The sequence below is a fragment of the Oryctolagus cuniculus genome, chromosome 5, assembly GCF_051225735.1.
Source record: "Oryctolagus cuniculus isolate XC-2025 breed Fujian yellow rabbit chromosome 5, ASM5122573v1, whole genome shotgun sequence".
Classification (NCBI taxonomy): Eukaryota; Metazoa; Chordata; class Mammalia; order Lagomorpha; family Leporidae; genus Oryctolagus; species Oryctolagus cuniculus.
In genome coordinates, this window is record NC_142871.1 from 102,039,035 (window position 1) to 102,052,388 (window position 13,354).

General features: G+C 43.6%; 1 protein-coding gene and 1 long non-coding RNA gene across 3 annotated transcripts in view; both read right to left on the minus strand.

The window, feature by feature from the left end:
- The window catches only part of SDHAF4 (succinate dehydrogenase complex assembly factor 4), a 20,198-nt gene extending 9,019 nt beyond the window's left edge, over positions 1 to 11,179 (minus strand). The window contains exons 1-2 of one of the 2 annotated variants that reach the window (XM_089333048.1): positions 11,006 to 11,179; positions 10,008 to 10,163 (exon numbers count right to left, since the gene is read on the minus strand). In XM_089333048.1, the coding sequence (XP_089189174.1) occupies positions 10,008 to 10,014 (7 nt within the window). In that variant the 5' untranslated portion in view covers positions 10,015 to 10,163; positions 11,006 to 11,179. The remainder of the gene's footprint in view (positions 1 to 10,007; positions 10,164 to 11,005) is intronic. The other variant, XM_089333047.1, reaches the window with a different exon arrangement.
- Positions 2,389 to 9,418, minus strand: LOC149126600 (uncharacterized). The gene is made up of 2 exons (XR_016233936.1): positions 9,344 to 9,418; positions 2,389 to 2,626 (listed from the first exon to the last, which is right to left on the minus strand). It is a non-coding gene; the product is annotated as an uncharacterized LOC149126600 (long non-coding RNA).
- Positions 11,180 to 13,354: the final 2,175 nt, after the last annotated feature.

Here is a 13,354-nt window from a genome sequence, read left to right on the forward strand (position 1 = left end):
TCCCAGACCATTAGCATGGAGTTGCATGTGAAATGGAGCAGCCAGGACACAAATGGGTCCCCATATGGGATGCAGTGTCACAGGCAGTGGCTTTACTGGCTATGCCACAATGCTGGCTCCCGGCTCTCCTTTCAATCCAGTTTCTTTAATGTACTCCCTGGGAGGCAGCACATGATGGTTCAAGTACTTGGGTCCCTGCCCACTATTTGAGAGATCTGGATTGATTTTCAGGTCCTAACTTAGGATTGGTCCACCTCTTGCTCTTGGGGCATTTGTGGAGTGAACCAGTGGATGGACGGCCTGTCTCTTTCTATCCCTCTATGACTTTCCGATAAATACAAATAGATAATTAAAAATGTTTTTATAATGCAAATTCTGAGTTCTAGTGGGGTCTGAGGTTCTGTATTTGTAACAAGCTCCCAGGTGATATTTACGCTACTGGTCCAAAAAACAAGGAACCAGAAAAAAGGTTAAATTAAGGAAGGCAAAGTGTCTAGGTCAACCATGGCCCTAAGTGGAGACATGAATAGACTCTGAGATTATGAAGCTACAGGCTGACCACACCTGTCTTCAGGCCTGATCACACACTATTTGCATGTCTCAAAAATCCCCAAGGGGACTATCTTACCATAAAGTAGACACAAGTCTAAGGTTTACACACCCCTAGACACATAGTAAACACAGAAGTCAATCCTCTGAGGAGAAATACACTCTCAACCCATGTTCTATGCAAGTCCCCTAGAGAATTTAGTAAAATTTTCAAGAAACAAGCCATCACAAACAAGAGTTAGCAGAATCAATAAACAACACAACAGTGGGACCTCACCATAAAGATTCATATACTGCCTTCTGAATATAAAACAGCTAAATGTATTTAAAGAAAATAAAAATGAATAAATAATAAGTAAATATAAAAAATATGACTAGGCCATCTAGAAACAGGATGACTTTTAAATTTGAAGGTCAGTTAAAAGGTTAACTAGCAGAATAAATGCAAATGAAAAGGGAATCTGTGATCTGGAATAAAGTTCCAAATAAATTATAGAAAAAAGAGACAAAGAAATGAAAATGATGATAGAGAAGTTAAAGCATATGGTAGATAAAATGAGAAAGTGTAACAATATTTATTTAATCAAGTTCCAGAAGGAGGGATCTGCAAAGTCAGGAGACACACAACAAAAAGGTATCTTCAGATTTAGAAAGCACAAATTGCCAAGCAGAATTTTTTAATTCCATACTTAGAAATAAAGTAAAAAGAAGAACCCCAGCAATCAGAATCTTAAAAGTAGCCATATGGAAGATTATTTATACAAAAACAAAATTAGACTGGCAACATATTTCCCAATAGCTATAGTGGAAGCCAGAAGCCAGAGCAATGAGAAAGGGTAAGTTTAAGATAAAGACAGAGGGGCTGGCATTGTAGCACAGAGGGTTAAGCTGGCAACTGTAACACCGGCAGCCCAACCCAGCTCCCTGCTAATAGACCTGAAAAGCAGCAGATAGCCCAAGTGCTTGGGCCCTTGCCACCCATATGGGAAACCTGGAAGGAGTTCTGGGCACCTGGCTTCAGCTTGGACCTGCCTCAGCCGCTGAAGCCATTTGGAGAGTGAACCAGCAAATGGTTTGTGTCCTGGGTGCATTACTTCAGATCCAGCTCCCTGCTAATGGCCTGGGAAAAGCAGCAGAGGATGGCCCAAGTGCTTGGGTTCCTGCTAACCAGTGGGAGAACTGGAAGAAGCTCCTGGTTCCTTGCTTCAGCCTGGCCCAGTGCTAGCTATTGAGACCATCTGGAAAGTGAACCAGAGGATGGAAGGAAGGTCTGTCTGTCTGTCTGTCTGTCTCTCTCCTTCTGTAGCTCTTTCAAATAAATAAATCTTAAAAAAAAAAAAAAAGCTGTTTTTAAAGGCAGATCAACTAAGAGAACACAAAGGAATGATTTACTATTCCAACAGACAGAACTAACAGAAACATGGAGTAATTTTAAAAAAATGAAACAAGGGGAAGATATTATAGTACAGCTGTGTATCTCACAACTTGGGACGCCTGCATTCTACATCAGAGCGCCTGGGTTCCAGTCCTACCTCTACTTCGGATCCAGCTTCCTGCTAATGCACAGCCTAGAAAGCAGAAGGTGATGTCTCAAGTACTTGGGTCCCTGCCATCCATATGGGAGTCTTGGATACAGTTTCTGGTTCCTGGCTTCAACCTGGCCTAGCCCTGGTTGTTGTAGGCATTTGTTGAGTTATGTAAGGTAATGTAAGGTATCTCACTCTGTCTCTTTCACTCACTCTACTTTCAAATAATAAATAACTAAAACTTTAAACAAATAAACATAAAATGGAAATGTTTCAAATCAAAAGTATACTGAGGTTAAATTGCAACACAATGTATCTTTAAAAAAAAAAGATTTATTTATTTATTTGAAAGGCAAAGTTACAGAAAGAGAGAGGGAAAGGCAGAGAGAAAGGTCTTCCATCCGCTGGTGCACTCCCCAAATGGCCACAACAGTCGGAGATGGGCTGATCTGAAGTCAGGAGCCAGGAATTTCTTCTAGGTCTCCCACATGAATGCAGGGGCCCATGCACTTGGGCCATCTTCAATTGCTTTCCAAGGCCATAGCAGCAAACTGGATCGGAAGAGGAGCAGCCAGGATTAGAAACCACATCCATATGGGATGCCAGTGCCTCAGGCGGAGACTTAGTCCACTATGTCACAGCGCCAGCCCCAACACAATGCATCAATAGCAGAATAGATCAAACAGAAGATTCAGTGAGTTGGAAGACAGGCTATTTAAAAATCCAAAGTTGAAAGAAAAAAAATCAAGAGGAAAGAAGAAAGATTACAGGAACTTGGGACAGCACAAAAAGAACAAAAATGCAAATTAATGGTGTTCAAGAGGAACCTGAGTATGCCAAAATGTAGAAAAAATATTCAGAGATAAAAACAGGAAATTTCCAAAACCTGGAGAAAGATACAACCACCCACGTTGAGAAAGGTCAGACCAGTCAGATTCAACCCAACCACATCTACCCCATGACATTATAACCAAGTCTTGACAGAGAGAGGATTCTCCAAGATACAAGGGAAAAGAAACTAATTACAAACAAATCCCAATATTGCTGATTGCAGACTTCTCAGCAGAAACCTTATAGGTCAGGAGAGAGCGGGATGAGACTTTAGCAGTACTGAAGGAAAAAACTGCCAGCCAAGAATGTACCCAGCAAAGCTGTTCTTTAGATACAAGGGAGAGATAAAAACATTCCTAGACTAAAAAAAATTCAGAGAATTTACCATCACTAGACCTGATTTACAAGACATGATATGCAGGGCTCTTCAAGTTGAAAGAGATGTTCATTATATATATATATATATATATATATATATATTTTTTTTTTTTTTTTTTTTTTTTTTTTTTACAGGCAGAGTTAGTGAGAGAGAGAGACAGAGAGAAAGGTCTTCCTTTTTGCCGTTGGTTCACCCTCCAATGGCCACCAGGGCCGGCACGCAGTGTCAATCCGAAGCCAAGAGCCAGGTGCTTCCTCCTGGTCTCCCATGCCAGTGCAGGGCCCAAGCACCTGGGCCATCCTCCACTGCCTTCCCGGGCCACAGCAGAGAGCTGGACTGGAAGAGGAGCAACCGGGACAGAATCCAGCGCCCCAACTGGGACTAGAACCTGGGGTGCCGGTGCCACAGGAGGAGGATTAGCCAAGTGAGCCGCGGCACTGGCCAAGATGTTAATCTTAAGAAGGAAATACCAGAAGGTGGAAAACTTAGGAGTAAGAATAACTATACAGACAAATTCTGAATGCTTTAATATTGTAAATATGGTGTGTAAATCAGTCAAATCTTTAGTGTGAAGACTAAGAAACAAAATAATTAAAAAATAATAACTACATTAAAATGTTAAGAGACAAGAGGTAGCATGTGGCACAGTAGCTATGCCACTACCTACAATGCCAGCATCCAGCATCCCATTTTGGAACACTGATTTGAGTTTCACTACTGCTTCCAAACCAGCTTCCCACTAATGTGCCTGGGAAGCAGAGGAAGATGCCCTATTATGTGGGCCCTTGCTACTCATGTGAGAGACCTGGATGGAGTCCCAACTTTTGGGTCTGGCCTGGACAGTCCCTGATTTTTGTGGCCATTTGAGGAATCAATCCATGAAAGGAAGACCTCTCTCTACCTCTCTCTGCCTTTCAGATCAATCAATCAATCAATCTTTAAAATGTTAAAAAAAAAAATAGGCAAAAGAAGAAGAGGCATAATGGAACATCAAAAATTCAAACCACAGGGAGGAATAGAGTGCAAGTACAGAGTTACTTATTAGTGTTTCTTATTTATTTATTTATTTTTTGACAGGCAGAGTGGACAGTGTGAGAGACAGAGAGAAAGGTCTTCCTTCCGTTGGTTCACCCCCTAATGGCCGCTGCGGCCAGCTCACCGCACTGATCTGAAGCCAGGTGCTTCTCCTGGTCTCCCATGCGGGTGTAGGGCCCAAGCACTTGGGCCATCCTCCACTGCACTCCCGGGCCACAGCAGAGAGCTGGCCTGGAAGAGGGGCAATCGGGACAGAATCCGGTGCCCCAACCGGGACTAGAACCCAGGGTGCTGGTGCCGCAGGTGGAGGATTAGCCTAGTGAACCACGGCGCCAGCCCAGTGTTTCTTATCTTTTAACCACAAAGGTGAAGATCACTACAATGAAAACTAATTCATTGATGAAAGAACTGAACAAGATGCAAAAAAAGACATTCCATTTTCATGTTTGTAAGAATCATTATCATTAAAATGTCTATTACTACCCAAAGCAATATACATTCAATTCAACCCCATCAAAATACCAATGACATTTGTCATAAAAAAATTTCTAAAATTTTTACAGAATCACAAAGACCGTGATTACCCAAAGGAATCTTGAGCAGAAAGAACAAAACAGGAAGCATTATACACCTGACTTTAAAATACAGCAACAAAGCTACCATAATTTTTTATTTATTTATTTTTTTTTTTATTTTTTGACAGGCAGAGTGGACAGTGAGAGAGAGAGACAGAGAGAAAGGTCTTCCTTTGCCGTTGGTTCACCCTCCAGTGGCCGCCGCGGCCGGCGCGCTGCGGCCGGCGCACCGCGCTGATCCGATGGCAGGAGCCAGGAGCCAGGTGCTTTTCCTGGTCTCCCATGGGGTGCAGGGCCCAAGCACCTGGGCCATCCTCCACTGCACTCCCTGGCCACAGCAGAGGGCTGGCCTGGAAGAGGGGCAACCGGGACAGAATCCGGCGCCCCGACCGGGACTAGAACCTGGTGTGCCGGCGCCGCTAGGCGGAGGATTAGCCTATTGAGCCACGGTGCCGGCACTACCATAATTTTTTAAAAAAAGATTTATCCATTTGAAAGGCAAAGTTAGGAGGCTGGCCAGAATTGTGGCATGAAGGGTTAGGCTGCCACCTGAGATGCTAGCATCCCATATGGGTCCCAACTGCTCTACTTCTGATCCAGCTCCTTGCAAAAGCACCTTGGGAAAGCAGCAGCAGATGGCGCAAGTGCTGGGGTTCCTGTACCCACGTTGGAGACCGGCTTCTTTGTGGCCATTTGGGGAGTGAATCAGTGGATCAAAGATCTCAATCTCTCAATCTCTCCCTCTCTCCTTTCCTCCATCCTACCCTCCCTCCCCTTCTGTAACTCTGGCTTTCAAGCAAATAAAAGATTTTTTTTTTAAAGGTAGAGTTAGTGACAGAGGGAGAAGGAGAAGGGGAGAAGGGGAGAGCAAGAGAAAGCAAGTGAGCTTGCACCCACTGGTTCATTCTGCAAATGACCACAACGGCCAGGGCTGGTCCAAGCTGAAGCCAGGAGCCTGGGACTTCATCCAGGTCTACCACAGGGGTGGCAGAGGCAACCTGCAATTATACAGGGTGCCAGCATAGCAGGTGGAAGCTCAATTTGCTGTGCCACAATACCAAACTCAAACTTATTAAAACTAAAACAGCATGCTATTGGCATAAAATCAGATCCATTGAGCATTGGAACCCAATAGAGACAACAGAAGTAAACCCACACAGCTACAACCAACTGATATTTGACCAAAATGCTAAGACATACACTGGAAAGCCGGCGCCATGGCTCACTAGGCTAATCCTCCGCCTGCAGCGCCAGCACCCCGGGTTCTAGTCCCGGTTGGGGCGCTGGATTCTGTCCTGGTTGCTCCTCTTCCAGTCCAGCTCTCTGCTGTGGCCCGGGAAGGCAGTGGAGGATGACTCAAGTGCTTGGGCCCTGCACTGGCATGGGAGACCAGGAGGAAGCACCTGGCTCCTGGCTTCGGATCAGCGGAGCGTGCCTGTTGTAGTGGCCATTTGGGGGGCGAACCAATGGAAGGAAGACCTTTCTCTCTGTCTCTCTCTCTCCCACTAACTCTGCCTGTCAAAAAGAAAAAAAAAAAAAACAAACTAGACACCTGTCTCTCACTATGCACAAAAACCAACTCAAAATGGATTAAACAAATAAAGTGGTATCTGGAACTTTGAAATTTCTACAAGAAAATCTAGGGAAACACTTCAAGACAGTGGAATGAGTGAGTATGGTGGTACAATAGTGTAAGCTGCAACATACAGGAATGCCTGGTTAGAGTGCTGCTACTCTATGCTTCCAATCCAGCTTCCTGCTGATGTGCCTGAGACACAGTAGATAATGACCCAAGTACTTAAGTTTCCATTACCCACATGGGAGACTCAAATAGAGATCTTGGCTCCTAGCTTCCACCTAGCCTGGCCCCAATTGTTGGGGACATTTAGGGAGTGAACTAGAAGATGGAAGATTTCTCTTTGTTGCTCACTCTCTATTCCTGTGCCTTTCAAATAAATAAATCTTAAAAAAAAAAAAAAAAGCCACTGTAATGGGCAAGGATTTTTGGATCACATTCCAAAAGCACAAAAGCAGCAGCATAGAAATGGAATTCATCTAACTCAATAGCTTCTGCACAGCCAGGGAGACAATCCATGGGGAAGAGAGAGAGAACCACAGCATGGGAGATACATATATATAAAACTCAGAGAACTCAATGGTAAACACAACCAAAACCCAAATAGTCCAAGTGCGAATGAACCAGCAGATTGAAGACCTCTGTCTTTTTCTCTCTGCCTTTCAAATAAAAAATAAACAAAAATATTTTTACAATGGGCAGCAGATATAGACATTTCTCAAAGGAAGATAAATGAATGACCTATGCAAATCAAATTAGTACTTTAAAATCATCCCTAAAGAAAACAGCACATCTAAATAGTTTTGCAGTTGAGCTTTAACAATGACTTAAGGAACAGATAATTCCAATCCCAACAAAAGTCTAACAGAGAAGGAAAAAGGTGGCTAGAATAATCTTAATTTTAAAATCAGAAATGAAAAAGTCTAAGACAGCAAGCTTATAGGTCAATTTCTAAATAAAATGTTGAAAAATCATCACGATCAGAGTATTTTATGGGAATGTAAAAATGATTCACCACCAGAAAAATCTGTAACTCATCAACTAACAAGATTAAAGAAGAAAATTGATATAACCATTCCAGTAAGATGAAGACAAACTAATTCAGTAAATCTCAAAATTTACTTAGTCTTAAAAAACAAGTTCATAAACAAAAAAATCCAAAAGACCCTTCTAGGAATAAAAGGGGATTTCCTTAGCCTAAAAAAGCCATGTCTATAGCCAATACCACACTTCACTGATAAAACACAAACACATTCCCTTTACAGTATCAAACAATATAACCTGCTATCATTACTTCTGGAATCATTACTGTTGGAAAGCTGATCAAGGACAGGAAAATAGGAGAGAGAGAGGAAAAAAAAAGAAACATGTAGAAACTAGAAAATGAGAAACCAGACTGTCACTATTTGCAGATAAATGAGTATCTTTCTAGCAACCTCCTCCAAAATCTGCAAATAAAAAAAAATGGTCTTAAAGATTTTTTTAAGACTCATCTTTATTTATTTGAAAGAGTTACAGAGAAGGGTAGAGACAGAGAAAGAGGTCTTCCATCCACTGGTTCACTCCCTAGGTGGCCACAACAGCCAGAGCTGTGCCGATCCGAAGCCAGGAGCCAGGAGCTTCTTCCGGGTCTCCCACATGGGTGCAGGGGCCCAAGGACTTGGGCCATCTTCCACTGCTTTCCCAGGCCATAGCAGAGAGCTGGATCAGAAGAGGAGCAGAAGGGACTCAAACCAGCACCATATGGGATGCCAGCGCTTCAGGCCACGGCTTTAACTCGCTGTGACACAGTGCCAGCCCCAAGATTATATTTTATTTACTTGAAGGCAGAATTACAGAGAGAAAGAGGGACAAACAGAAAGATCTTCCATCTGCTGGTCTACTCCCCGAAAGGCCACAACTGCCAGGGCTGAGCCAGGCAAAAGTCAGGAGCAAGAAGCTTCACTGGGGTCTCCCACTGGGTGCAGGGGCCCAATCTCCTGTACTATCTTCCGCTATTTTCCCAGGCCATTCGCAGGGAGCTGGAATCTGAAGCAGAACACCTGGGACTCTAATCAGCGCTCATGGGGGGATGCCAGCATTACAAGATGCAGGTTTTACCTGCTATGCCACAACACCAGCTCTTGAATAAATAAATAGGTAACTTAGTTATGTTACTGGACATAAAATCAATAAAGACGTAAACTCTGCTTCTAAACATAAACATCAATCAAAAATTAACTGTAAAAAAATCAAGTGATATCAATCAAATCTCAACAGGATTTTTTTTCCTCTTAAGAACATAATGTGCGGCCGGCGCCATGGCTCAATAGGCTAATCCTCCGCCTCGCGGCACCGGCACACTGGATTTTAGTGCCGGTCGGGGCGCCGGATTCTGTCCCGGTTGCTCCTCTTCCAGTCCAGCTCTCTGCTGTGGCCAGGGAGTGCAGTGGAGGATGGCCCAAGTGCTTGGGCCCTGCACCCGCATGGGAGACCAGGAGAAGCACCTGGCTCCTGGCTTCGGATCAGCGCGGCCAGAGGGTGAACCAACGGCAAAGGAAGACCTTTGTCTCTCTCTCTCACTGTCCACTCTGCCTGTCCAAAAAAAAAACAAAAAAAAAAAAACAAACAAACAAAAAAAAAACACAAAACAAACAAACAAAAAACCATAATGTGCAGCCTGATGTCTCAAACTCTACTGCTTGTTTTTAAAGTGTTCTTTGACAGCAAAAATAAATAAATAAAAACATAACGCTAAACTTTCATGGAAAACACCCGATAGCCAATGCACCCCTAGAAAAGATGGGACTTTCCTACCAGATATCAAGATTTTAAAAGTATGGTTATTAAAACAGGTGGTACAGAGCAATCAAAGGAACTGAAGAGTGCCAACCTATGCATATGCCTGTAGGCTTGATTTATGACAGCTGAAGACATCAGTGCGGGCAAGGTCCTATAAATATATGACCTAGGGTAACAAATTAACGACACGGGAAAAAGTAAAATTGTTTTTTTGCCTCATACCACACACAAAAATTTATTTATTGTATAAAAAAAGGTTAAAATTTGAAAAACACAATTATAGATCTTTGAGAAGAAAATATGAGAGAATCTCTGTCTTCAACATAGGTAAGACTCTCTTATGCAAGACCACAAAGTACTAGCAATAAAGATTAAACATGATTACAATAAAACTGTAGAGGCTGGTGCTGTGACATAGTGGGTAAAGGCACCACCTGGCAGTGCTGGCATCCCATATGGGCGCCGGTTCGAGTCCCTGCTGCTCCTCTTCCAATCCAGCTCTTTGCTGTGGCCTGGGAAAGCAGAAGATGGCCCAAGTGCTTGGGCCCCTGCACCTTCCTGGGAGACATGGAAGAAGCTCCTGGCTCCTGGCTTCGGATTGGCACAGCTCTGGCCGTTGCGGCCAACTGGGGAGTGAACCAGCGGATGGGAGACCTCCCTTTGCCTCTCCTCTCTCTGTGTAACTCTGACTTTCAAATAAATAAATAAATCTTAAAAAAAAAAAAAGTTGTAAGTAATTGCTCATTAAAAATTACCTGTCATAGCAAAGTGAATGACTGAACATGCAGGTGCACTGTATTTTATTTTTAAAAGATTTGTTTATTTACTTGAAAGGCAGAGTGACAGTGTAGCTGAATGTGTAACTACAATCTCACACATCAATACGATGCAATCTCAAAACATTGGATAAGCTGAAAAAAATAAATACAAACGATATGAAATCATTTCTATAAAGATCAAAAACATAACACTAAACAATTGTATCAGCAAACTCCTTAGCAACGGATATAGACTTTCCTAAAACTGAGAATGAGTTCATAGATGGTTTTGCTTCATAACTACACATGTGGTATGTACGTATATATATATATGTATATGCACACATATATGGTATCAAATACTTCATAATTTCTGAAACTATTACAAATGGATGCTGGATGAACACAACACTATTTTAAGCAGTTATTACCTAGGGGTTTGGATAATGTGAGGCTTTTACTTTCCAAATTATTAATTTCTGAATCATTTAAAATTTTTACAATTAACAGGTACTATGTTTGCATCTGAGGGAAATGATTATAGACAGGAAAACAAACGGCACAGCCGCTACTGGGGCCATGTACTACGAGGGCATTTCTGTTATCAACTTAAGCACATCATTTCTTCGGGACGTCATAAATTAAAATTAGATTTAGCATACCGCTGGTTGCTAACTAATTCAAAGATAAATTGAGACACTTCCAGTAAAATGGGTTTAAAAACGGTTGATTTCTACTGACAGCAAGAATGCTTCTGTACTAATTCCTGGCTTCATCTAACTTTTATACAAATTTAAAAGTAAATGGGCGACTGATTCCCAAAAGACTAACTTTTCCATCTCTGTCAAGGGTGTCAGTGCAGTGCGCCCTCCAGATCCCACATGAACCACCCACAGTGCTTGCGGCCTCCGGCCAGAGCAGTGGCCGTGAAGACCAGGGCACCGGGGGCACAGCTGGACACCAGGGAAGCTCGGCGACCCCCAGCGCCCTCTCACACACGGCTTCCGCCGGGCACGACGCTTCTCGCGGCACCTGCGCCTTCGCGACCCAGCCCGCGACCTTGGCCCGCCGCGGGACCTCTTACTTGCCGCCGCTCTCCACGCAGTGGCCGGAGAGCGCCCGAGCAACCCGGCGAGTCTTGATGCGGTCATGACGGCGCCTCCCGCAGCGTTTGCGCAGGCGCAAGGGTGGGACGGGGGTTGAGCGGGCGACCGCCCCGGAGGGGGCGGGACTTTCACGGGGCGGGGCTTTGTGCGGTCCGGCTCGCATCCGTTCCTGGCTACAGAAAGGAGTGGCAATGCTGCCTACCGAGGACCATCCGGCTTCCCTGAACCCTATGTTGATTAAATCCAAAGTAACAGCAGAAGTTAGATGAGGGAGAAATTCCATTTATGTCGCTCAGTTTGAGGCCAAAGGCCTCCTGGTTGATCCCTGTTACAAGTATACAATGATCCAGCCCCTTTTACAATCCTTTTCCCCTCATGTAATATGCTGCTCTTACCACATTCTACCTTTTATTTTTAAGTCTCTGGCTGCTCAAGGAGCTTCTGTTTCATTGGCCATTTGACCTGAAAGGCGATATTTTGGAGCAAGAGAAGGCGCTCCATCTGCACTAGGCCACAGTACAAGGAATTCTGTTAATTGGTTCCGACATTCCAAAGCTTCCTGTGGTGTCCAGAGCTCTCGTGGCAGATCAGGACGCTCTATGTAACCTGTGGAAGTGTTTAGAGATCACTGTGGCGGTCCTCAGAATTCTATAACCTTTCTTCCTTTTAGAAAAATTCTGTTATTAGGCCTTGATAGTGTCTGACCACGTGAAGTTAGCTGGCTATGCACTCTTTCTCTTTATGAACTGCAAGTTTTATGGTCCTCCTAGATAAGGAATTCTTTCCCTAAGAGGACTTGTGCATTCAGAACAGGCCCAGAGGCAAAACCCAGGTAACTTTCATTAGCAGGCTGCTCACACCCCTAAGCTCATGATTTTGATCCTTGCCTTATACCTTCTAGTTAATGCGCTTCTTCTTCTTTTTTTGTTTTTTTAAAAAAAACCTTTGCAATATTTTATTTTTCATGTGCAGAACTTTACAACTTAAACTGCTATTCTCAACTCTGCCTTAATATTTTTTAAACTTTTATTTAATAAATATAAATCTCGAAAGTACAACTTTTGAATTATAGTGGCTTCCCCCCCATAACCTCCCTCCCACCTGCAAACCATCCCATCTCCCACTCCCTCTCCCATCCCATTCTTCATTAAGATTCATTTTTAATTATCTTTATATACAGAAGATCAACTTAGTATATACTAAGTAAAGATTTCAACAGTTTACACCCACACAGACACACAAAGTATAGAGTACTGTTTGAGTAGTAGTTTTACCATTAATTCGCATAGTACAACACATTAAGGACAGAGGTCCTACATGGGGAGTTGGTGCACACTGACTCCCGGTGTTGAAGTTAATGCATTTCTTGAGCACAATTGTCAGAGGAAAAAAAACCAAAGCTGTATTCTCAATAGTTTTGCTCACTGAACTATTCAGCTCACTAAACTATTCAGCCCACAATGGATTGCGTTTGGTGTTTAGAAGCCCTCAAGGGGGCCGGCGCCGCGGCTCAATAGGCTAATCCTCCGCCTTGCGGCGCCGGCACACCGGGTTCTAGTCCCAGTCGGGGTGCTGGATTCTGTCCCGGTTGCACCTCTTCCAAGCCAGCTCTCTGCTGTGGCCAGGGAGTGCAGTGGAGGATGGCCCAAGTGCTTGGGCCCTGCACCCCATGGGAGACCAGGAGAAGCACCTGGCTCCTGCCATCAGATCAGCGCAGTGCTCCGGCCGCAGCGGCCATTAGGGGGTGAACCAACGGAAGGAAGACCTTTCTCCCTTTCTCTCTGTCTCTCACTGTCCACTCTGCCTGTCAAAAAAAAAAAAAAAAAAAAAAAAAAGCCCTCAAGGCACAGTAGAAGGGAGAAAAAAAAAAATTCCCCAGGAGGGCAGAATTTGGTTTACCATCTACACCTTACCCTAGATGGTGATCTGGCTTGAGATAAAGATCTACATCACTTCACAGGCAGCAGGGAGTGGCATATTCAGCTAGTCAGGGACAAGGAAAGGTTTTGGAAGAGGATCTCTCAAATCGGTCCCAAAGCATGAACATTTGGGTCCCACTGAATGTTCAAAAAAGACTCCCCAAAGGGCTCATCATCAGAATAAGATTATAAATTAAATAGTGTTGTTTAACAAATTATACCAATATTTTGTGGATCTAAACAATAATTATTCTCTTTTTTTTTGGGGGGGGGGAGGTTAGGAATCCAGAAGCCACAGTCCCTGGCTTGAGCAGACTCT